The sequence below is a fragment of the Peromyscus maniculatus genome, chromosome 3 (genome assembly GCF_049852395.1).
Source record: "Peromyscus maniculatus bairdii isolate BWxNUB_F1_BW_parent chromosome 3, HU_Pman_BW_mat_3.1, whole genome shotgun sequence".
Lineage (NCBI taxonomy): Eukaryota > Metazoa > Chordata > Mammalia > Rodentia > Cricetidae > Peromyscus > Peromyscus maniculatus.
In genome coordinates, this window is record NC_134854.1 from 44,800,260 (window position 1) to 44,825,814 (window position 25,555).

The 25,555-nt window shown below is 41.0% G+C and overlaps 1 protein-coding gene across 1 annotated transcript in view; it reads right to left on the reverse strand.

Annotated features, from left to right (window-relative positions):
* Cntnap2 (contactin associated protein 2) overlaps positions 1 to 25,555 on the reverse strand; it is a 2,081,518-nt gene that overhangs the window by 264,506 nt on the left and 1,791,457 nt on the right. Inside the window, exon 16 of the mRNA XM_042273149.2 lies at positions 13,373 to 13,543. Coding sequence (XP_042129083.1) covers positions 13,373 to 13,543 — 171 coding nt within the window. The remainder of the gene's footprint in view (positions 1 to 13,372; positions 13,544 to 25,555) is intronic.

Genomic DNA, 25,555 nt, shown 5'->3' on the forward strand with positions numbered 1-25,555 from the left:
ACAGGAAGCAGAACGCAGGATGAGCATAATTCACTGTTATAATTACACTCGACAGATATGCACCACTTCTATTATTCATGGGCTCTGGTTGCACTCACCCAGAAAGTCTTCATAGAATACTAAACACCCACACTCTTCACGAGAAGTCATTTGGAATTCGCATCAGTTCTCATCAGAGGAATCAAATTCAAAGATGCAGAAAACCAAATTTGATCATTTTAACACTATCCACAAAGACAAGAAAAATGAGTAATTTCCTGAGAGGCCCAGGGTCTAGTTAGCTTCTCCTTGTGAAACTAACACTGATGTGCGGAGGGTCATTTCTTTAAAGAAAAGCATCTCCCGACTGTTCTTAGAGCTTTGGCTCCGATTTCCGGTTGCTTATGTGTGCCATGATTAACCTCCTCAACTTCTGTTACTTAGCCTCTTTTGTCTTTGGAAAAATGTCCCACGCTTATGTTTATACGCCTGCTGTCCTTCAGTGTGAAGCATTGGCTGCATCTTCTGGAAGCCTATTGGTTTTCTTCAGGTGAGGTTCAGGCTCGCCTTCTGAGTGTCCTAGGACCTGTGACTGCCCATTCTTTCTGAACTGTCTACCTCAGTTACCCTGGGGAGCTGTTGTCCAGGCAGGAGTGCATTTCAGTCCCTGATTATTTAAGTCCAGCATCATGACTCACCCTGTGGAGTCTCTTCATTTTCTAGTGCATGACAGCCATGTAAGTCCCCATCAAGTTGATGAAACCTGGGCATTGGTTATAGCAACTTATCTTTTTCTAAAATAAGAATAGCTCTTATTCCTAAGTCTTTTATGACTTTATCAAATTTTCCCTGTTTTTTGAAAGAAGATACCTTCCTAAACTATTAGATTATCTTCCCTAGATAGCCAGAATTTTGATAACATGAAAGTGATATAATGATACTTTATTTCCAATATCAAGTTTTAAATGAGAAAATACAATATTTCTTTAAAAATTGAAGTTATGATACTATATTTGAATGGATGAATGGGATTTTTTAGGCATTGTAGAACAAAGAAGAGTGGCTGGGAGCCAAGTGAGAGCCCTTAAGGCAGGAACATGCTCTTGAACTTGTCTGGGCTTCCTCTGTGCTTACAGAACTGTGTTCTGAATACCATAAGGACAAATGAAAACTCCCCATGTTGACACATGTGCTGAGTACAAGCTCAACATTCAGATATGGAAAGCAATTGCAATGCTTTTGAGCATTGCCATTTCAGATCTCATGGTCTCCAGACCCCAGGATCTACCTTCATTTGGCCCCCACAGTTTGGAGGCTGATGTTCCTTATAGACTGACTATGGACTGAGTGTTGTATATAGTGCTGCGTATGTTGAAAAATACATTCTGTATTCTGAACACCCAACTTGGAAACTTCTGGAATTCAATCTCCTTATAAATTAGAAAGTACCTAAACTATAAAATGAAAACAAAAATGATAAAACAAATATGATTGAGATAGAAATGAATATCCTTTTCTTAAAATTTTTTAGGAATATGTTTCAGCCATGACCTTAGTCTAACATGAAATTATGAAGAAAGCTGAGATTTGGGGTACAGTCCAATCTTCCAGCCACTTTGGAGGCCGAGGCAAAGAGGGTTGGCAGTTCAAGGCTACCTGGGCAACTTTGAGAGACTGTCTCAAAAAGCAAAGAAGGGACTTGTGTAAAGCTTGGCAGAGGGCTTCTAACCCGTGAGGGGTTCCTGCTTTAATCTGAGATTTCAGGTAAGACTTTAATCCCTTTTCTTTCCTCTTGGGACTGTTACTAAAAGTTACCTTTTAATATCAGCAACATGTCTTTAAAAAAGACAAATTCTCCAACTTTGTCATTTCTAAAACCTTTTCTCAGCTTTGTGGTTGACACAGGATAGCTAATGCTTTCTTTCATGATTTTAATGGCATAATGCTGTCTCATGGCTTGCAAAAAGCTTCATATTGTGGTACTTACCCTTAGCTGTCTTTGGCCTTTTGAGATATTCCTTGGTTTCGAGTTGTTTCAAGTAGTCTATGCCAGTCACCCACTGTATTTAAATGAAGCTCAACTCCTGATTTATTGTATCTTCTTCTGTTTTATTTTAAAACCAGCTTTGAATTAATTGGTCCCGAGCGTCATCCTTGGCTGCGTCAGCTCCCAGCATTACTAATACACACTGACTGGCTTCAGCACTAACTCTTCTCTTAAAGCTCTTGTTTTTATGAAAATATTCAGCCTGCAGAGACACTGCTAACTCTTAGAATGGCAGATGGAAGGTCTCTGACCTTATTACAGCTTAAAATTCATATACACTGTTCCACTTTTCACACCAACCTACTCATTTACTACTGAGCAATAATGACACACTCTTTTTCCTGTCTGCCTCAGAATGTGCAAATTCATGGTTGGCTTGTCCTTTAGTAAGGCCCTGGCCTTCTGACTGGTCACAGGCAGGCTGATGCTAGCTATGGTCTTTGTGTGTGTGTGTGTGTGTGTGTGTGTGTGTGTGTGTGTGTGTGTGTGTGTACTTGTGAACACTCTAATGTGCCTTCTTTTTCCAAAGGGAAAGATCTTTTGAGTTACCACATGTAGTAAATAATGGAGAAAACATTAAAATCAGAGCCAATGAGACTGAAGAAAAAACTATTTCTCTATATTAATGATGTAAAACTTATACTCCATCTAGAATATGAATGCCTGCTATCTTCCAGGAAATACAACAAACTGATTGTCTTACAGAATTTTTATATTTGTAGGAAAAGGAAGGCTACCTTATTTCTATTTTGTCTTTCAAATAAGGATGCAAAGAAAATGGAAGAACTTTTGTGTGATTAGGATGACCTCATCTGGGAAGAAGGGAGAATTCCAGTGTAGGCAAACCTACAGGAAGTCTTAGGAAGAAGCTAGAGATGCCAGTAGTGGGAGGTGGGTGAAATCAGGCATCCGGTGCAGCTGGGTAAGGAGCCTGTGTGTGGTGCAAAGAAGGTGGCAGATCGAAATTAAAGCCGTGGTCATCAAGCTTGCTAGTTTGAACATGATCGCACGAGGTCTGAGGGACCATTATGACTTACAAGAACAGGAATACTAGGGTCAGATTTGTAGAAATTGGGCTGCATTCGGGGAGGTGCATGTCAAGAGGAAGGTACTAGAGGGAGGGAAACACATTATGAGACAGTTGGAGTCGGGAATCCAGGCATGTCAAGAGACAAAGCTGTCCTGGGAGACAGAGAAAGGAGTTTGAAGTTTTATTACCTTTACATCTATTGCCCATCTACTGTATTGCAATGAGATGGGACTGACATTTTGTCTAGTATTGTTCTAGTGTGAAGGCTCCAGGAGGAATGGCACTTTTCTATTTCAAAATACAGTGTTCTGTCAAGATCAACTGTCTGTCCAGTATGGGGAGGTAAGTAAAACCTCATGACCACTTTACATTTTCAAATATGGGTAATGGAGAAAACAATGATGTTGTTAATGAGTAGGGAGAACAGGGGAAGGTTTTTGGGTGGAGACTGGGACTGTGGACTTTTGCTTTGATGTGCTGAGCTCAAGTCCTTTGTGGAACATTCTCAGGGGTTGTTAGTATCATTTATAACCAGGCATCAATGGTAGCCACGGCAATGTCTACAAACACATGTTATTAGTTCTGGAAAATCTCTCCTCTGGGCATCTCCAGGAGAGCTGAGAGTCACTGCATGAAGAGTGAAGGCCTCACTTAGTCACGAGTCCACCCAGGAGGGAGGAGGGAGGTGACACAGCCAGCTGGCGGGCGCTGATGGGTCTGCAGGGGACTGAATGCTAGAAGGGACCTTACCATGGCCTAGTCTCACCTCATGTCACACATGAACACAACACAGTCTGAAAATCCTGAAGATGGCTTTATACTGGTCGGCTGAGAATCCTGTTTTTATTTTTTTTCCTTCTTATTTTAGAAAGTCAAACACACACACACACACACACACACACACACACACACACACACACACACGGTATGGTATGTGGTATGTATGTGTAATGGAATAGCTGAGGAAATTCTATTTCTTCAGATTTATATTTTTACTGTTCTAAAATAGCTTTAATTTGACCAAATGAGTAACCATAGGCTTATAGGGATATTCCAATTCATCATAGAGTAAGGTCTCAGGAGGTCTGTTTCCTGGTCGTCACCTTCTAGTGCAGAAACTAGGCTCCAGAAGGGGGACAAGCTATTACTTTGGGTTGTCTAGAAGGAACCTGCCCTTGGATACTCAAGAGTCTAGAATCTGAGGCAGAGACAAATAAATTGTTACTAAGGAGGTGACTGATTGTCAAAGGAAGAATCTTCTGTTGCTGTATGGAAGCAAGCAGAACCAGCTTACTATTTCATGGCAGAAAGGAAAGAGTGCTGGGTGACAGGAGTTGTCCCATAAGGCTGCCAAAGAGCTGGGCTGTCCTCAGAAGTTGCCTCTGATGTATGGGGAAAGAAGTCAAGACCACAAACTCTGCAGAGTGGTAATTCCATCTGACCAACTTAGAAGGAATCCTCAGCCTTGTCTGGAAAATTCCAGACTAGCAGGCATGGTAGACCCTAAGGTAACAGCAAAAATTTCATAGCTAGGTGACAATTTATTCTGAAATTTATCTTTGTCATCCCAATGTACCTATGTCATATGTGCAAAGAACTTTCTTATCAGGTAAAATAGTGAAGAAATCTGGAAAAATACAATCCATTTGCATCTACTGATTATTTCTATATACATCTCCCAATATTATTGGCATGCAAATAGCTTTAATAAAGCATACATATTATATTTAATTTATGCTAAGATTTTTTTTATCCATAATCCAAACTGAAAAAAACACCTTAGAACAAAAATTAGAAAAATTTAAAACATCTTCAAGTGTTATGGGTAAATATTTATATCTTTAAATATTTTTTGAAAGGGTAATTCTTTTCTTATACATAGTCATGGCCAGCCCAGAGCTCTTCTTTAGATTTTGAATCTTGAATACAAAGTGAAGTCATAGCTAGACTTGCAAAGGAGTAGGCATGCTCAAATTCATCCTAAATTCATGTCCATGGTCCGGGTTGCCTTGAATAGTTAAAAGGACGAATCCAGGTGTAAACACCTGGCTTTTATTAATAAAAACTCATAGTATTTTAAGAAGCATCCCAAATAACGCCCCATTGCTTACAACCCAGTTAAGTGGAATTCCACATTTCTCGCTTCTACATGCATGAAGCTCTTTTTAATATCAAAAATTGCTGCAATTCTGAAGTAGTGGTAGATAAATTGCCATTAATTTACTGCTTCTGATTCATCACGTTCTACATATTGCAGAGTAATTTCTTCTGTGACTTCCCAGAGCGTATGTGCTGCAGAAGGCTGCATGCTAGAAATGAGCAGTTTTCTTTAATACCCTTTCCTAAGATTAGTAGGGCATTAGACTGCTGCCTCCACACTTTTTGAGTAAATATGTCTGCTAAAGGCAGATATTTTCTCTGACTCATCCTGATATCTGAAAAAGCTCAAACTTGGCCAACATGGGAGCTTATGCTAAAGTTTTACCATAGTTTCTGGTTGCTGCTGGTGTGAATATTTCCTGTTCAATAATCATTTCCTTCAAAAATCTCATCTCTTTCATAAACTTCCTTTGAAATCTCTTTTAAATATGTTCCTTGCCTTACAAAAAGACCTTTACCAGCACTCTAACAAGCACTTCTCTCCACTTAGCATAGTTGGTCCACATTAACAGGACCCTAATGCACAACCCTTAGCATTTCAGTGGTCAATCCCAGGGTCCATATCCGGGGCCAGGAAGCAGTTGGTCTACTCTTCCGTTCTTTGTGTTCTTTCCATTCTGTGGCTTCAGAGTCCTTGTTCAACAGTGCAATGTTTCCCACCCTTAAGCCTTTGCTTGCACTGTCTCCTTCAGTTATTTCTTCCCCGCCTCCTCCATCCAGCTAAGCTAACTCCTCTGCCCGCTCTTTACAGTTCAACTCAGGTGTTGATTCGCTCCTCCCTTTCATTCTCAGGACTGTTTACATAGTTGTTTCTTGAAGGCTTCAAGAACTTATGCCCATTGTTATCATTAACTCATTGTGTTTAAATAATCAAAACTGTCATATCTCAAATCACTTGAGTAAACTGTGTGCCTCAGTTTTCTCCTCTGTAGATTATGGATAATTGCTTTTTATGAAGTCTCAGAGAATTGTTATCATAAAACTCCAGCACAGTGCCTGCTACTTAGAAAGCTTCCAACAAATTTAGTATCCATGCTGTCATGAGTGAGCTTTCCCTAAAGAAAGTATCTGGCTCTCTTTCCTCACCCCAAGGTCTCCAGTCTGGGGTTTCTGGAATGTGTTCGAGTAGTTTTTCTGGTACCATCTTCTGGCCATCTTAAAAGTACTAACTAGACCACCGACAACAGAAGGTCTGGTTTGCACGAAGAATGCCCAGTAGGTGGTCTACGCTGCCTTGGGCCTTCCTTCATTTGATGATTTTGCCCATTGCTTTCTGGCGCCGTGATGCTCATGGGTGTCCCTGTGCCAGCCTCCTCAGAGGACCTCACTCTTTCAGTCTCCCCTTGGTCCCTGATCTCTCCTTTGTTGCAAGACTTCCCTTGTAGTGTACACATATAATCATGTCTCTTCCATCTTCAAACAAAAGAATAAGAAATAAAATCACTTTTTTTTGAGTTCCAAGTCCATTTCCATTCACTTCAGTGATGGCTTAATAAATTTGCTTTTCCAATGCTGGGGAACTAACCTATGGCCTTGCATATGGTAGGCAAGTGATCCAAGCTGAGCCATATCCCCAACCTTTCCTTATTGATTGATAGTGACATGTCAACATCAAGCCTAGCAGTCACTTCATGTCATTGGCTTAGAGGCTTCTCAGTAGTATCTAACTCTTTTTTATGAATCTCAAAAATTCCATTAATTCTCTGGGACATCATTATCACTGTCTCTGTCCTATGTCAGTTGTTTTCCATCCCTGAGCTTGGACAGCTTTCCATTCTTACATATCTTGCCTCTTTCCTCTACATCTTCATTTTAGGTACTCTCATCTATATACTGACTACATAAAATTCTCTCCCTACACCATGCACCATCATTCTTTCATGATCTTTTTTGTTTTTGTTTTTATTTTTGTTTTTGTTTTTTTCGAGACAGGGTTTCTCTGTGTAGCTTTGCACCTTTCCTGGGACTCACTTGGTAGCCCAGGCTGGCCTCGAACTTACAGAGATCCGCCTGGCTCTGCCTCCCGAGTGCTGGGATTAAAGGCGTGTGCCACCACTGCCCGGCTTCTTTCATGATCTTAATACAGGCCATCTGTTCTTATCTGATGCTATAGTTTGGTTTACCCTCTAAAAGCCTATATGTTGGAGGCTTAGTTTCCAATGGTTGTAGAAGAAGGAACAGGACCTTAAAGGAGTAGGGTCTAATGGGCAGTCCTTAGGTCACTGAGAACATGCCAGTAGAAGGGAATGTTGACTCTCTGGAATGAGTTATCACAGCGTGGAATGGTGATAGGAGTCTGAGCCTGACCCCGAGTCTCTCTCTGACTTCTTGTTTGACTAGATCATCGTTTGTTCTCTCAAGTCCAGCTGCCATTGTGTCTAACATGAGCTACACAGCCAAGAGAGGCGGGTCCTTGCAAGAACCTGAGCCATGCCAATGGGACTGTCACCATCAAAATATGAGCTGGATAATATGCTCACAGGCTCAGCCTTCCTCAGGCATTCCATTATAAAGTATGGACCAATATATCTGGTTTCTATGAATTGTTCTGACAAATGCCAGTCTGCTCATGTTACATCCCAGCTCAGCACAACTTGCATTTTTAAGCCAAGTCAAACCCAGCCCCAGAAAAGAGAGCACTGAGCGCTCAACTTGCCTACCTGCTAGCTCTCACATGGCCACTCCTGGATACACAAGACACTCCCCACCACCCCCTTCTGAGTCTCGAGGCTCAGTCCTCAATATTTTCATTCCTTTGGTGTTATCCTGAACCGTCCTTCCTTTCCGGATTCCTGCTTTCCCCTCATCTTTACCTTATCGACTCCTGCTCATCCATCAAAATTTAATTAAAGCATTACACTCCCTGGGAAGAGCCTGTCACTCCACTCAGCTTTAATATTCCCCATCAGCACTGGCAGGCAGCCTCTGTCTGTGGAGGGAGGTGAAGCGCTGCCAAGGTCACAGTGATAACTCAGGGGCAAAAGGTTGGGGTTAAGCTCCAGCTCTGCACTTCCTAGCTGTGTGACCATCCTCGCCTTATGTCTCAGTTTCCTCATTTGTAAAGTGGATGTGTGGATGATATGTCCACTTCAGGAGGTTATTAGGACAGGGGGATGATTTGTACAGAGTCTGAAACAAGGCCTGGGACAAAATGACCCAAGAAGGCTGAGTTAGCCTGTTAATATACAACCACCCATTTACTCGCCTACTTTCCAAATGGCCACATCTGTGGGGAGAAGAAAGTGTATTTTGAGCATGTTCCCTCAGAATCTGTCACAGTAATAGAAGCCTAGTAAACGTCCAGGACAAACTCACTGAATGAATGAATAAACATTAAATAGTAAGTGAGAAACAGAGTCAAAATTTTACCTTAAAATATGCTAATGAGTAAGATCACTCTGATTTTAGCTTGTGTTTTTCTACTTGTGCAAAGGATGTTGATGACATCTCATTAACTTGTGGTACACAAGCTCACTGTTCTCTGAGTCAAGAATCCTCTACTCTTGACAGAAGGGCACAATGTAGTTAATTAACGGGACTGCTATTCTGGAAAGCAACATGGAGGCATGCACTGTGACAAAATTCCTCTGAGACACACGCAGAGAAACAAAATTTAAATTCCTATCAGAAAGCCTAACAAACTAAATGGAGAAAAGCAGAGGGTGTTTAAACAAAGTTTGCTTGCAGACAAACACCTTTCCTGAGCCCTCTGGTAGTGGATTCTTCACCCACCACCCCAGAAATCCGACTCAGAAAAGTTCAAATGAATAATTGTGATTAACAAAGTGCTAGCAAGTGTCAACCATGCCAGGTTTTTCCTCTCCATGTTGTTTGTAGGAAGAAAAAAAAAGATTAGATGAAAAAACAGACTGAAACACAATCTGAAATATTAGGCTGTGAGGACATGACAGACGAGGCTTCAGGCTCATCCACCTCTGGGGTCTTTTGGTCCTATGCAGATGTACATTCCTTTCCTAGCACATACTCCAACTCTACTAGGCCCAAAGTCACTGCATCCTGTTGCTTAGATGCCAAGGGCTATCATTTTTGTCCTAGTGGGACATGTCATTCCTATAGCTACTCACTTGGACTGTCAATTCTGTAAATACCACCCCACCCCCCACCTAAGAAATGTTACATGTATTGTTTAAGATACTCAATCCCTTCCTTGGGAGATACTTTTCCATCTTGCTTGTCTTAATCCACATTCTTGGCAAACAACTGATAGGATATCATTTGATGGTTAGTCTTCATTGTTAGCCTGACTGGATTAAGTGGAGTACACCTGTGTGTGTCTATTATAGTTCCAGAGACAATTAGATCCTAGGGGCTCTGAACTAACAAAGCATTAATTCCTTGATGGATCATAATTTAATGGCACTATTGGGAGGGGCCTTATGGACAGAACTAGGCTACTGGGGCTGCCCTTGGGGCTCTGTCATGCCCTGATCCCTTTCTGCCTGCCCTTCCTCTTCTTTCAGGTCATCTTTCAAGCCAACAGCTTCCAGGTGACACAGACTCTTTCTGCTATGATGTTTTACCCAAGTGCATGGCGTCATCTGACCACACATCAACTCTATGGAATCTTGAGCTGAGATAAACAATTCCCCTTTTAAGGTGTCCTCAAGTATTTTAGTCACACAGACACAAAATAACAGCCCTTCTTTCACTTTTACTTTTTGCCTTAGCAGTTGTATGAGATCTGTGAGAACTTATATATTAAAGATGGCTTGGCTTAGTCTTTTCCCAGGCTGAAACATGAACAGTCCAAGCACACTATAAACTAGTTTGTGCCTCAGTTCTCTTAAGGGTTGACAGCTTCACAGACACACTTCTTACTTACTTTGAGTGTGTTTCTCTCATATACATAAGCCTGACATCCCCTACTGCACACAGCGTACCCAGGTACCTTTGAATTCTTGTGAGGATGCACAAAATGATGGTTTCTACTTTCTGCCTGTCAGGGGTCTTTTAAAAAATATTTTCACTTTTACTGGTTTTTAGAAGGTACCGGAAGCTCTAGAAGAGACTATTTCAAGTCTGCATCTTAAAGATCCTCTATGTCTTCACCCTGTATAAACTATACGACAGAAAAGATCAGCAATATGACAAGATGGAGGTTGTAAGTCACCTTCTACTGCACTTTTCATACTATAGAAAGACCTACAAAGGAAGAAGCTTCAGTGCAGTAGGTGAAGCTCTAGGCTCCTAATCCACAGACCTACAAGGCTTTGAAAGTGTCTCTGAAGATTTTCCTCAATAAGAAATAAATGAAATTCTTTGATGCATGTGGAAAGCCAAGACACCTGCTCTCGCTGAACTCTGCTTATCTTCCTTCCTACCCAGACAGGACTATACCAAACACAAACAGGTAAAACAGTCAGAGAACCCAAGTAACATTATAGAAAAGTATAGGACTTTTCAAATATAGAGCTGTCCATTTCTTAGGCTATTGGATATTTCTAATATGCCATCATACTAACATGGAAGTAAGAACATAGTTGATTAAATTAATTTTAACCAAAGGAAATGAAAAATCCCATTTTAATAATTATGAGCCCTAATTCAGTGGAGAGGGCATTTTAATCAATAAATTAATTAGTTTTAATTCTAGGGCCAGACTATTTTCCCTCTTCTTTTTAATCAGATCTTGCCCATGGTGAGAACTGCAAGTTGCCCAGGTCTGTTGCAGAGAGAACAGAGGCTGGGGTTAAAGCAAGGTGAAGAGTTTGCACAGCAAGGTCTGGACCAGCGGGGAAGATGAAAAGGAGGCCTGCAGTTCAATATGAGATGAGTAAGCTGGACAGATAAGGGGAGGGGCAGGGACCCGGGCCAGTGATGGCAGACCAGTTGTTTTCTTCCCCAGAGCCTCCAGGGACATAGTTAATGCATTATCCTTTCTCAAAGTCTTCCTTCGAATGAAGCTGATTGCAACAGACTCAACTATAACTCAGGGTGACTTCTAACAATGGGCTTCTGCTTTGGAGACTACCCCAGACCACCAGCTAGATAGGAGGCAATCCAGAAAGACTGATCTACATCTTGGTGGCTGGGATAGTGTTCATTCTCTGCCATGGTAAAGCTAGAGCTGACTATGTAAATATGGGAATAAAGAGAGCATAGAATAATTAACTCCTGAGGCATCAGCAGAGTCTGAGGGTAGTAATGCTGGCCAAATGACTAACAGCTATTGACAGTCAAGGTCAATAATTAACAAAGCTGGAGTCAGAAATGAACAATACAGAATTGCTGTGGGATGTCTTTCTGTATGCTGTGAATATGCGTGGCTCCCATTGGTTAATAAACAAAGTTGCATTGGCCTATGGCAAGGAAGAATTAGAGCCAGGCAGGAAATTGAAGAAGAGAGACAAGGAGAAGGCAGAGCAGAAGCTTCGAGCCACCTCCAGGAGAAGCAAGATGTGAGAGAACAGGTGATGCCATGAAGCCATGTGGCAAAACATGGATGAATAGAAATGGGTTGAATTAAATTTTAAGAGCTAGTTGATAATGAGCCTGAGCCAGAGGTCATACAGTTTGTAATGAATATAAGCCTCTGTGTGTTTACTTGGGACCAAGCAGCTGTGGGACTGGATGGGACACAGGAAAACTTCCAGCTACACAGGATCGTTTTCATGGCTGGTCCAGGGGAACAGGTATAGAGTATGTAGGCCTCCATTTACTCAGTCATGATAGCCCAGAAAACCAGACAGTACTTCAGCCTTTGTCTAGAATCTGCCATGGCCCTGTAGAAGCCCCTGGACAAAGGAACTTGCCAGCCTTTTTCTCCCTCAGGAACCTCCTCCTCGCAGGAGTTTCTGTCACTTTCTCTCAATTTCTCACTGCTCGGTAATTCTTAGCGAAGTATGCTGTGCATACTCCCATGAGAGTGCACATCTTTTACCTTCTTTCGAGTGAGACAGTGGATTTGGAGCCATTGTCTCAGGTTGATCTTTGAGACATCTAAGTGTCTGGTACCTTAGGACCCTGGTTCCAGCACAACTAGGGTAAGAAAGATCCTGCCATAACTTAAAAATCCTGCATTACAATAAGCAACCTTGGGAAGACAATTCTGGTATTTACTAGACACTGGGGTAAATTCTCCACAAATATCTGCTCCCCATTTTCAGAACAGTCTCCTAAAATTAATATCACAATTTTATAGTTCAGAAAATTGGGATCCAAAGGGATTAAGTAATTCAACCCCAAATTTGTGTTTGAATCTGAGACTCTTTCTCTGACACCTTTACCCATTTTTGCTGTGTCACAACCTACCACTTAAAAAGAGAACCCAGTGGGATTTCAAAAGAAAAAAATGTTTGTGTGAGAGTATCTTTTTAAAATGGTGCATTGCATATTTATAAGTACAAAAAGAGAAAAACCTTAGATGTACTGGGAAATGGATTTGGGATTGTTTTTGGAACAGAAGCATAAACTAACAATAGTGAAGAGAACATAAAGGGCAAGGATGCGGGGAGGAAGCCACTCTGACATACTCAGCGGGGGCTGGGAGCTTGCAGAAGACTGAGCCCAGAGTCTCGCACATGATTTTGACTTATCTCAACACACAGAAGAGCTTGACAGGTAATCATTTAGCCTGGAGGTCTGCATATTATAACTTCCTAAATCCGAACTTGGGCCCTGAGGATACAACAGCCTTGGTGAGGCAAGAATTGTGTGTGGGGTTGTCTGACCTGTCTTCTCCTGGAGGCAGTCCCAAAGTAGAGCTCTACACAGTTGATGGCTCCAAGGCCAACTGGGCCTGACTCTGCAGTTCTGTGTCCTTGCTAAACAAATTACGACTCTACACTGTTTTGGAAGGTGTGGATGCAGAACTTCATTGAGAAAAGTGCACCCCAATGTTTTGTTTCATCAGATAGCTGGCTGGTCTATGGCTACCTCATTCATGCTGATGTCTTTGTATGTCCCTTCCACTTTTCTCCATGTTGGCCCCTCTGCTCTCCATGTCTCAGATGGGTTTACCCACCTCTGTCTCCTCTTAACCTACTTCTCTGGAAAGCAAGCATATTAAACAAGGAACCTTATTGCACTCTCCAACCAGTAGGAGAGCAGTGTTTTTTGTCTTCTTTGCCAACTCTCTTGAGACATCTCTGTGACCATAGTAGCCACTAACATGTTGACAGGAAAAAAATACTCACACTTCAGCTCCAGCTTGATGAAGTCTGTGTTCCCCAGATTTTCCAGAAATACTCCCCGAGGGATTAACGTCTTGAAGTAGAAAGAAATGTCAGCACTAGTTTCTCCTTGGAAGGTAGAGAAGTGCAGGTATGATGATGGATTTGGGAAGGAGGCGGCATTCCAATAATTTCCTGTGGGACAAAGAGAGAAGACAAGATAATCTATACCTTGATTAGGGCAAGTTTATATACATATGATCTATTTCTTGAGTTTAGTAAACCTTTATGGGCAATATAGCCATGCTTCCCTAAACAATTCCTGAGGGAGCAGACTCTTCAGTGGAGCTGCCTTCAAGTTGTACAGAGAGCTCCAGGTGTGGCAGGGGAATAGGGTCTGAAACATTGAGAGTTACATGTGAAAGAGGGCAGTTTGCAGAGCAAGACTGGAAACTTTTCTTTCCTTGGGCTTCATCTAAAGAACAGAGCTTGCACAGGGTGCCAGGAAATACAAATGGCAGTGTAGGAGACTATAAAGGTCCTATAAGGGCCATACAACATGCACAGCTCCTCCCTCCACTCACTAGCCCACTCTCATTCTTACGGCTGCTCTTTTCTTAGTTCACTGTCTCTAGTTCTGTTTCTGACCATGAATATCTGGGGTAATTTTTGGTCCTGGGACACTAGAGTATGGGATTGGATGCCATCTGAACTCACCCAGTGCTCTTAGTTAGTCAGTACCATGAACGCTTGGGAAGGCATGATCCATCCTTCCCAACCATTACCTGGCAGAGTGGCCAGTGTCTCAGGAAGAATTTACAAGTCATAATAAAACTCCAAGCCAACTTACTCAGATTCCACTGGTACAAATGGGTCAAGAGGTTAATATGAGACCATGGATCTGATTTGCAATTGATTTCCCGTGGAGACTCCTTTCTACTGTACACATTTTACCATCCCAGCTTAAGACCAGATTAAGATCAACAAACATAGATATGTCTTCAGTTACTAAAGTCTTGAGCTTTAACACCAATTCTACAGCCTGTTCTAATGGTGTGTGCTGTACCTGTCTTCTGAAGAGTACAATAGGTGAGCTGAACTTACTTCATTAGTTTAGACTCACACAAACTTCACTTTCTTTCCTTAATGAAAATCGTGTATATATGCGACATTAAATCCAATTACTATTCTTTAACGAAGTAACTTTTATGTTGGCATTGCTATACTTAAGCTATATTTTTAAATTAAACATGCAGTATTGTTCTACTCAGATATTAAATTACCTTCTTTCCTCACCAACGCTATTTGTTTTTGTAGTCATCTAGGATGTAGTGACATCCAGATAAGTGCATGGAATATTTAAAGTTAAATGCATTATAGATATGCACATTAAAATTTTAATGAGTTTATGTGAGCCACCTCAGTGATTTCTCAATAAAGCAACACCAGACTGTAAGTGGCTTAGTGCAACTAGTTGGGGAGGGCAAGAAAAGAAACTCATGTGTTCATGGAAACAAAACCGAGACCACACAGTTGATTCTCATTATCCCTTGGTTAGTTCCAGTACAATAGTGGATATCAAAATCTGAGAATGGAAGTCCCTTAAATAAAATACTGAATAACTTGTATATAATTTATGCACATCCTTCTGTATATACTAAATCACCTCCAGATACTGGTGATACTAAAGCAATGGGAATACTGGGCTGCAGTTGTCATATTGGATTGTTTAACAACTGGGGAAAGTTTGCATGTGCTTCTCTATGGAGTCAACTCTTTCATTTCATCTTGGTGTATATTCTGAAGTCTTAACTAAAGGTGCCAGGCTCGCATGGCACTTGCTGAGTCATCTTAATGGCCCCACTGTGGAGGCCCACAAAGGTTCCTAGTGAGATCTGAGCTTGCTTTACCCAGCAGAACTGCATTAGAAGATGGATTGAACACGTGTGTGGTTACCAGGTGATTGGAAGCATTTGCACTTGGCTGTGCTAGATCTTTGCTTCACCCCTTGGCATTCCTATAAATAGCCCTTTAGAAGAGACTGGGTTAAATATCAATGAGTAAGCCATGCTTGCTGGCCAATGAGCTCAAGGCATCCTGTCTAGGCTTCCCCAGCACTGGGATTACAAATGTATGCTACCATATCTGGCTTGTATTTGTGTAGGTTCAGGGGATGGAACTCAGGTTTTCATGCTTAAATGAAAAGCTCTTTACCAACTAAGCCATATTCCCATCTTCTAAAAATTATTTTTAAAATGCAATTCAGGAAAATAGCCCCTTGGGACACCAGTGAAAACCCGAGTCATAAGCTTACCCTGCACTGATTGGGAATAGGTAAGGCCCCATCTCTGGACTGGGCAGACCAGGTCCCTAGCCCCTAGACCCCAGGGGCACATGCTGTGTCCCTCCTCCAAGCCATTGGAGCCCCAGGGACTGGCCAGCTGCCTCTTCTCCTGACCCCTCACCAAGAAAACAGATCCTACCCTGCACCGGTTAGGAATAGCTACTTCCTGAGACAGAGCCCACTGGTGCCCGTTGGGCTAAGATCTGCCCCTGAGACACAGAATCCATCAGTACTGACTGAACCAAGAGCCCGAATTAGACCAAGAGCTCCCATTAGACCAAGAATATCAATCAGACCAAGAGAGGCTCCCTCAGACACAGACACCACTTGCACAGAGTGTAGGAAGAGATGGGTAGACGCCAGTGCAAAAACACAGTCAACAACATAAAGACCAATATGGCACCATCAGAACCTAGTGGTTCTACATCAAGAAGACCTGAACATGCCAAAGCAGAAGAATCAGAAGAAATTGACTTTAAAAATGACTTTAAGAAGATGATAGAGGCCTTTAAAGAAGAAATAAAATTTTCCCTTGAAGAAATTGAAGAAAAGATAATCAACAATTGGAAGAAATCAATAAATCCCTTAAAGAAAGCCAAGAAAAAGCAATTAAACAGGTGAAGAAAACAGTCCAAGATTTGAAAACTGAAATAGAGCAATAAAGGAGACACAAATTGAGGGAATGCTGGAAATGGAAAATCTGAGTAAATGAACAGGAACTACAGGTGCAAGCATAACCAATAGAATGCAAGAGATGGAAGAGAGAATGTCTGGTGTTGGAGATACAATAGAGGAAATAGATTCATCAGTCAAAGAAAACACTAAAGCCAAAAAAGTCATAACACAAAACATCCAGGAAATTTGGGACACCATGAAAAGACCAAACCTAAGTAAGAATAATAGGGATAGAAGAAGGAGAAGAATACCAACTCAAAGGCACAGAAAAATATATGCAACAAAATCATAAAAGAAAACTTTCCCAACCTAAAGAAGGAAATGCCTATGAAGGTACAAGAACCTTACAGAACACCAAATAGACTGGATCCAAAAAGAAGTCCCCTTGCCACATAATAATCAAACCACTAAACATACAGAATAAAGAAAAAATATTAAGAGCTTCAAAGGAAAAAGACCAAGTAACATATAAAGGCAGACCCATTAGAGAAACACCTGACTTTTCTGAAAGCCAGAAGGTTCTGGACAGACATTATGCAGACACTAAGAGACCATGGTTGCCAACCCAGACTATTATATCTAGCAAACCACTCAATTGCCATAGATGGAGTAAACAAAATATTCCATGATAAAATCAGATTTAAACAATACCTATCCACAAATCCAGCCCTACAGAAAGCACTAGAAGAAAAAATGCAACCTAAGGAAGTTAGATACACCCATGAAAACACAACAACCATGAAAACACAACAAATACCAAAGAAGAGAAACATACAACACTACCACCAAAAAATAACAGGAATTTACAATCATTGGTCATTAATGTCCATTAATACCTATGGTCTCAATTCACCTATTAAAAGACACAGGCTGGCAGAATGGATATAAAAACAGGATCCATCCTTCTGCTGAATACAAGAAACACACCTCAACTTTAAAGACAGACACTACTTCAGAGTAAAATGCTGGGAAAAGACTTTCCAATCAAATGGACTTAAGAAGTAAGCAGTGTAGCTATCCTAATATCTAATAAAATAGACTTCAAATTAAAATCAATTGAAAGAGATTGGGAAGGACCTTACATAGTAATCACAGGGAAAATCCACCAAGAAGAAGATACAGTTCTGAACATTTATGCTCCAAATACAAGGGTACCCACATTTGTAAAAGAAACATTACTAAAGCTTAAATTGCACATCAAACCCCACACACTAGTAGTAGTAGATTTCAACACCCTACTCTCCCTACTGGATAGATCTTCCAGGCTGAAACTTAACAAAGAAATAAGGGACCTAACAGAAGTTATGACTCAAATGGAACTAATAGATATCTACAGAACATTCCACTCTGATACAAAGAATATACCTTCTTCTCAGCACCCCATGGAACCTTCTCTAAAATCGACCACATGCTCGGTCACAAAGCAAATCTCAACAGATTTAAAAAAAAAAAAAACTGGAATAACCTCCTTTTATTGGACTACCATGAATTAAAGTTAGATTTCAACAACAAAAAAAATTACAGAAAGCCTACAATCTCATGGAAACTGAATAATGCCCAAATGAATCACCAATGGGTCAAGAAATAAATAAAGAAAGAAATTAAAAATTTCCTAGAATTCAATGAAAATGAAAGTACAACATACCCAAACTTATGGGACACTATGAAAGCAGTGCTAAGAGGAAAATTCATAGCACTAAATACCCACATAAAGAAGATGGAGAAATCTCACACTAGTGACTTAAAAGCACACCTGAAAGCTCTAGAACAAGAAGAAGCAAACTCACCCAGGAGGAACTGATGCGGGGAAATAATCAAAATGAAGGCTAAAATCAATGAAATAGAAACAAAGAGAACAATAAAAAAAAATCAATGAAACAAAGAGTTGGTTCTTTGAAAAAAATCAACAAGATCTCCAAATTAACCAAAAGGCAGAGAGAAAGCATCCCAATCAACAAAATCAGAAATGAAAAGGGAGATATAACAGCAGACAATGAGGAAATCCAGAGAATCATCAGGTCATACTTCAAAAACCTGTACTACACAAAATTAGAAAATCAAAGAGAAATGGACAATTTTCTGGATAGGTACTACATACCAAAGTTAAGTCAAGACCAGATAAATGATTTAAATAGACCAATAACCCCTAAGGAAATAGAAAGGGTCATTAAAAGTCTCTCAACCAAAAAAAGCCCAGGACTAGATGATTTCAGCACATAATTCTACCAGATTTTCAAAGAAGAGCTAATTCCAATACTCTTTAAATTGTTCCACACAATAGAAACAGAAGGAACATTACCAAACTCTTTTTATGAGGCTACAGTTATCCTGATACCCAAACCACACAAAGATGCAACAAAAGAAAGAGAATTACAGACTAATCTCTCTCATGAACATTGATGCAAAAATAATCAATAAAATATTGGCAAACAGACTCCAAGAACATATCAAAAAAGTTTTCCATCATGATCAAGTAGTCTTCATCCCAGGGATGCAAGGATGGTTCAACATATGAAAATCTGTCAATGTAATATACATATAAACAAACCAAAAGAAAAAACCACATGATCATCTCATTAGATGCTGAAAAAGCCTTTGACAAAATCCAACACCCCTTCATGATAAAGGTCCTAGAGAGATCAGGAATACAAGGAACATGCCTAAACATAATAAAGGCAATTTACAGCAAGCCAATAGCCAACATCAAATTAAATGGAAAGAAACTCAAAGCGATTCCACTAAAATCAGGAACAAGACAAGACTGTCCACTCTCCCCATATTTATTCAATATAGCACTTGAAGTTCTAGCTAGAGCAATAAGACAACAAAAGGAGACCAAAGGGATACAAATTGGAAAGGTAGAAGTTACTTTCACTATTTGCAGATGATATGATAGTGTACATAAGTGACCCCAAAAATTTTACCAGGTAACTCCTACAGCTGATAAACTCCTTCAGTAATGTGGCAGGATACAAGATTAACTAAAAAAAAAAATCAGTAGCCCTGCTATGTACAAATGATAAAAGGACTGAGAAAGAAATCAGAGAAACATCACCCTTTAAAATAGCCACAAATAATATAAAATACCTTGAGGTAACTCTAACTAAGCATGTGAAGGACCTGTATGATAAGAACTTTAAGTCTCTGAAGAAAGAAATTGAAGAAGATATTAGAAAATGGAAAGATCTCCAATGCTCATGGATAAGCAGGATTAACATAGTAAAAATGGGCAATATTACCAAAAGCAATCTATAGATTCAATGCAATCCCCATCAAAATCCCAACACAATTCTTCACAGACTTGGAAAGAACAATACTTAACTTCATATGGAAAAACAAAACAAAACAAAACAAACAAACAAACAAAAAAACAAGGACAGCTAAAAGAATCCTGTACAATAAAGCAACCTCTGGAGGGATCATGATCCCTGACTTCAAGTTCTATTATAGAGCTACAGTAATAAAAACAGCTTGGTACTGGCATAAAAACTGGCATGTGGACCAAAGGAATCTAATTGAAGATCCTAACATTAATCTGCACACGTATGAACACCCGATTTTTGACAAAGAAGCCAAAACTGTACAATGAAAAAAAGAAAGCATCTTCAACAAATGGTGCTGGCATAACTGGATATCAACATGTAGAAGATTGCAAATAGATCCATATCTGTCATCATGTGTAAAATTCAAGTCCAAGTGGATCAAAGGCATCAACATAAGTCTAGTTTTGAACACATTAGCACTGGAGATCACTTTCTAAATATAACACTAGTAGCGCAGACACTGAGATCAATAATTAAAAAATGGGACCTCTTGAAACTGAGATGCTTTTGTAGGGTAAAGAACACAGTCAATAAGACAAAAACGACAGCCTACAGAATGGGAAGAGATCTTCACCAACCCCAAATCTGACAGAGGGCTGATCTCCAGAACATATAAAGAACTCAAGAAACTAGACATCAAAATACCTAACAATCCAATTAAAAAATGGGCTACAGAGCTAAACAGAGAATTCTCAACAGAAGAATCTCAAATGGCTGAAAGACATTTAAGGAATTTCTCAACATCCTTAGTCATCAGGGAAATGCAAATCAAAACAACTCTGAGATACCATCTTACACCTGTCAGAATGGCTAAGATAAAAAGCACTGAAGACAGCTTATGTTGGAGTTGATGTGGAGCAAGGGGAACACTACTCCACTGTTGGTGGGAATGCAAACTTGTACAGCCACTCTGGAAATCAGTATTGTGGTTTCTTAGAAAATTGGGAATCAATCTTCTCCAAGACCCAGCTATACCACTCTTGGACATATACCCAAGAAATGCTCAATCATACCACAAGGACACACGCTCAACTATGTTCATAACAGCATTATTTGTAATATCCAAAACCTAGAACCAACCTAGATGCCCCTCAACTGAAGAACGGATAAAGAAAATGTGGTACATATATACAATGGAATACTACTCAGCAGAGAAAAACAATGACATCATGAAATTTGCAGGCAAATGGATGGAACTAGAAAATATCATCCTGAGTGAGGTAACCCAGACTCAGAAGGACAAACATGGTATGTACTCAATCATAAGTGGATACTGCATGTAAAACAAAGGATAACCAGACTACAACCCACAGCTCCAGGGAGACTAGCTTGCAGTGAGGACCCTAGGAAGGATGCATGGATCCCAGTGAAGGAGAAATAGATGAGTGAGCTCTACCTGATCAACCTGTGAGTGAGGGGAGTAATGGAGGGCAAGGGCTGGGGGATGAGAACATAGAGGAACGGGAGGTTCGAGCTGGATCAGGGACTAAGTGGGAGAGCAAGGAAAGAGATACCATGATAAATGAAGGTATCATGGGAATAGGGAGAAACAGAGTGTTAGGAAGTTCCCAGGAATCTACAAGGATGACCCCACCATAGACTACTGGCAATAGTCGAGAGGGTGCCTGAACTGACCTACTCTGGTGGTCAGATGGCTGAATACTCAACTGTCATCATAGAGCCCTCATCCACTGACTAATGGAAGCAGATGCAGAGATCAATAGCCAGGTGCCAGGTTGAGCTCCAGGAGTCCAATCAATGAGAGAGAGGAGGGATTCTATGAGCAAGCGACATTGAGACCATAATGGGAAAAAGTACAGAGATGGCCAGCCAAACTAGTAGAAATGTATGAACTGTGGACCAATAGCTGAGGAGCCCCCATGGTACTGGACTAGGCCCTCTGGATAGGCAAGACAGTTGTTTAGCTTGAAATGTTTAGGGGGCCCCCAGGCAGTGGGATTGGGAACCGGCCCTAGTGCATGAGCTAGCTTTTTGGAGCCTAGTGCCTATGATGAGACACTTTGCACAGCTTTGGTGCAGGGAGGAGGGGCTTAGACCTGTCTCAACTGAGTGTACCAGGCTCTGCTGACTGCCCACAGGAGAACTTGCTTTGGAGGAGGTGGGAATGGGGGGTGTGTTGGGGGGGGAAAGCGGGGGTGGGGGTAGAAGGAGGGAGGACAGGGGAATCGTGGTTCATATGTAAAATGAATAGAAAATCTCTTAACAATAATAATTTAAAAAAAGAAATGCAATTCAGTTGCTAAATCTATAGATACAGCCAAGGTTGATGATTTCTTATTAGTTAATCTTGAATTTTATCATACTGTTCACATTGAATTGGACTGTGGTTTGTTAAGAATTTATACACATTGGATAAGGGGTTGAATGGATGACATAAAATAGTTTCTAATATTTCTTATTCTTTGGAGTTGTCCCAGAATAATGATCTCACTTTTAACTGTTTTAATAGATAGTAAGTATATAACTGGTAAGTCAGGGAAAATATATCTGTAGGTGTCTCCACTAGAATAAAAATGTTTGCAGAGGGTTGAGGATGTAGCTCAGCTAGGAGAGTGCTTGCCTAGCATGTGTTTGATCCTTAGCACTGCAGAGCCAGCAATGGTTGTACATGCCTGTAACTCAGGAAGTGGAGACAGGAGGAGCAGAAGTTTGGGGTCCTTCTCTCTGGAGAAGGAGAGTGCAGCCTGGGCTCCTGGAGACCCTAACTCAAAAACGAAATGTTGGGGGTAGGGACTGGTTGTTCTTAAGGTATGTGAAGTGTAGTTTTAGCTTATTGGGTTTTAACTGTTCATAGTTGGTCAGTAGGAAAATATGGGCTCATTTCAAGGAAAAAGAGCATGATAGTGGGGGTAGGTAGGATAATATTGGGAAAAGAAAGGGTCTTTACTGTCCCTGATGCTGTTATCCAAGGGCTGAGCCTCCTTCCTGGGTCCACATCTGATGTTTCATGCAGGGAGAGAGGGGCACTGTCCCAGCTCCCAAGGAGACTACTACTTCTTTGAGAAAATGTAAAGCAAACAAGCAGCTGCCTCCCCCAGGAGCCTCAAAGCTGGAATGGGTGAAGATGCTGCATCTCCTGGGGCCAGGAGGACTCTGCTGGTCCTAAGTAGGGAAAGCCGTTTAACAACCTAAGAGCCTGCCAGGATTCAGGTCCCTGTGTTCCTCCAGCCTTATGCAGAGCAATTCTGTCTCTTTAGGTTGAATCCCTGGGACAGGAATGTAATTAATGTTTTCAAGTTTCAATCCAATCAAGTACATTCTTATTATCTGAGGTGGCGATGCATTAACAGACAGGCAGTTGTCTGAAGTGATTCTAGGAAAACGAAAGCTAAAAGGAAAACATGTCAGTATTTATTTGAGGTCCAGGTCTAGTTATTCCGACAGGAATATACCCAGAGACGAGAAGGGCAGTTCAATCAGTTCTTCTCGTTTGATGAAACATCTCTACAGACCGCAATTCCATTTGTTCTAATTCTGTGCTCACTAAGCAACTTCAATCTGTTTCAGTTCCTTGAATGGGATTTTCCCCAGGGAAACCATGCCTTGTACGAGTGGAGTTTACCAGGGTCCTGGAAAGGTCTGGATTGTCACATGCTACCTTTGCTACTTGTGAATGTCCCAGGTCTCTGGATGAATTAATTCATGAAATCCAGACTCTTTATAAGCAGCATGAAGGCCTCTGCTGTGGCCTGGCCTGGTGGGATCACAGTCCTGTCCCCTCTGGAGCTGGGGGGAGATCGACTGGGAAACAGGCAGAGGACATTCCAATTCATTTATTTACCTTGAAAAGTCCTTCCCTTTATTGTTTATTTTTTAAAAATGTTTTATTTATTATTAGTGTGTGTGTGGTGTATTAGTGTGTACGTGTGTGAGTGTGTGTTTGTACAGGTGCACAATTGCCATGGTATGGGTGTGGCGGTCAGAAGATGACTGACCTTTGAGAATCATTCTTCTTCTACTCCGGGATCTGGGGATTGAACTCGATTCATCAGGCTTATGCAGCAAACACTTTACTCACTGAGCCATCATGCTGGTTTACCGTCCTCTTTTTAAATGTCTGCTTTAGTTATCATGTACCACACATACACTACATGAATAAACTGTCAACAAGAATAAAGCAAATGTGCTCAGTGGGATGTGAGTTTCTTTTCTTTTCTTTTAAAAAGAGATATTATTTTTTATCTTATGCATATGGGTATTTGGCCTGCAGGTATGTTTGTGTACCACATGCTTGCCTGGTGCCTGCAAAAGCAGAAGAGGGTGTCAGATTCCTTGGAACTGGAGCTGCAGACAGTTGTGAATGGCCATGTGGGTGCTGGGAACCAAACCCAGGTCCTCTGCAGGAGCAGTCAGTGCTGCTCTTAACCGCAGAACCCTTTCTCCAGCCCTGTGACCTCATTTTCTATGAGTATGCTGAAAGGAAAAGGTTTGAATGCTCATGTTCCAAACCCTGGTGACCTTTTCTGAGTCTTGCTTGCAAAGTCTGTGGTCTAGACTCTGGGACTCTGAGTTATAACAAATAATGCAAGAGCTTTTCCCAGTGTGCATTGTGTTCCACCATGTATGGAGCTGATAGCATTATTACTGTTTGTTTATATTGCTCCTAGTTGACCATAAGCTCTGTGAAAGCTGGGAGGAAACTATTTCATCTCCATAACCTTTGGCCTCAGAATATAGCTAGTACTCTATAAATAATTGTTAAATAAAGGAGCAAGTGATTAGTTACTCCTCATTTATATCTAGTTTTAATTCCATATGCAAACTCTTCATGGGTCAAAATGTGGTTTATGTGTACCCTGAGTATTAAAGATGCTAAATAAATATCAATAAAGGCTAATGCTGCTTTAGCACCTACAGATAACCAGACACTGATTCTACCAGCACACTATAATTTTCTTCATTCATGACTTTATTTCTATTATTCCCTATAGACTTCATTGAACAATGACAAGTATTTGCAAGACTGATGGTCTTATAACCTTAAGGCTATTGAAATAGCCGCAATTTGTACTTGCTATCAAGGTCAATGCGATGGATGGGAAAAGTACATTGCATGAGAATACCAAGGCAGAATAAGTGAGTTCCTGGATGGTAAGGACTGAGTGACAGCAGGTGGCAGGGACTGGGCCAGATAAGACAGGCAGAGGGGGGAAAGTTGGAAATTGAGAGAGAAAGTGTGATGCAGAATAGAAATGAGCATCAGAGCCTAGACAGGTCAGTCAACAGTAGCAGACTAATGAGGTGGGTGGGAAGGTTTAGGGATGCAGCCCTGGGCTGGAGCAACTGTCCTCAGAGGGGTGGCACAATGGTTGGCATGGCCGTGAGAACTCTTCAAGCTTGAAAATGAGTCCATCATGGGAGAAGCTTTTTAAATAAATACACGCCCGTCCAGGCTTATCACATGTGTCCAGAGGAAGCAGGGTGGAATCTCCAGCTAAACATCAGTGAGGGCTGGGACAGCAAACCTGGTGTTGCTGACACTACAGTGTCACAACAAACCTCAGGCGGTCGCTGGTTGAAAACACTGCATGCGTATGCATCCAAATTCTTCAGCAACCACTTACTTTATCTGATCAATGAAGTCCAATCTCAGAATTCCTAGGAATATTTTCTGAGGAGCATTATTTAATTTTAAGCCCAATTTTCATTTCTTACAAAGTATTACAGGGGCATGGGTTATACAAGTCACCTGGTGTCAGAGGACATAACAAACTCAGTCGTGTTTCCTGCTCACCTCTTCAGTCTCATTCCATAGCGACAGTCCTTTCTACTATTTTAAACTCTTTCAGTTATAATCATATATTTAAAAAGATCTACACGGGGGGCTCAGGAGACTAGCTTAGC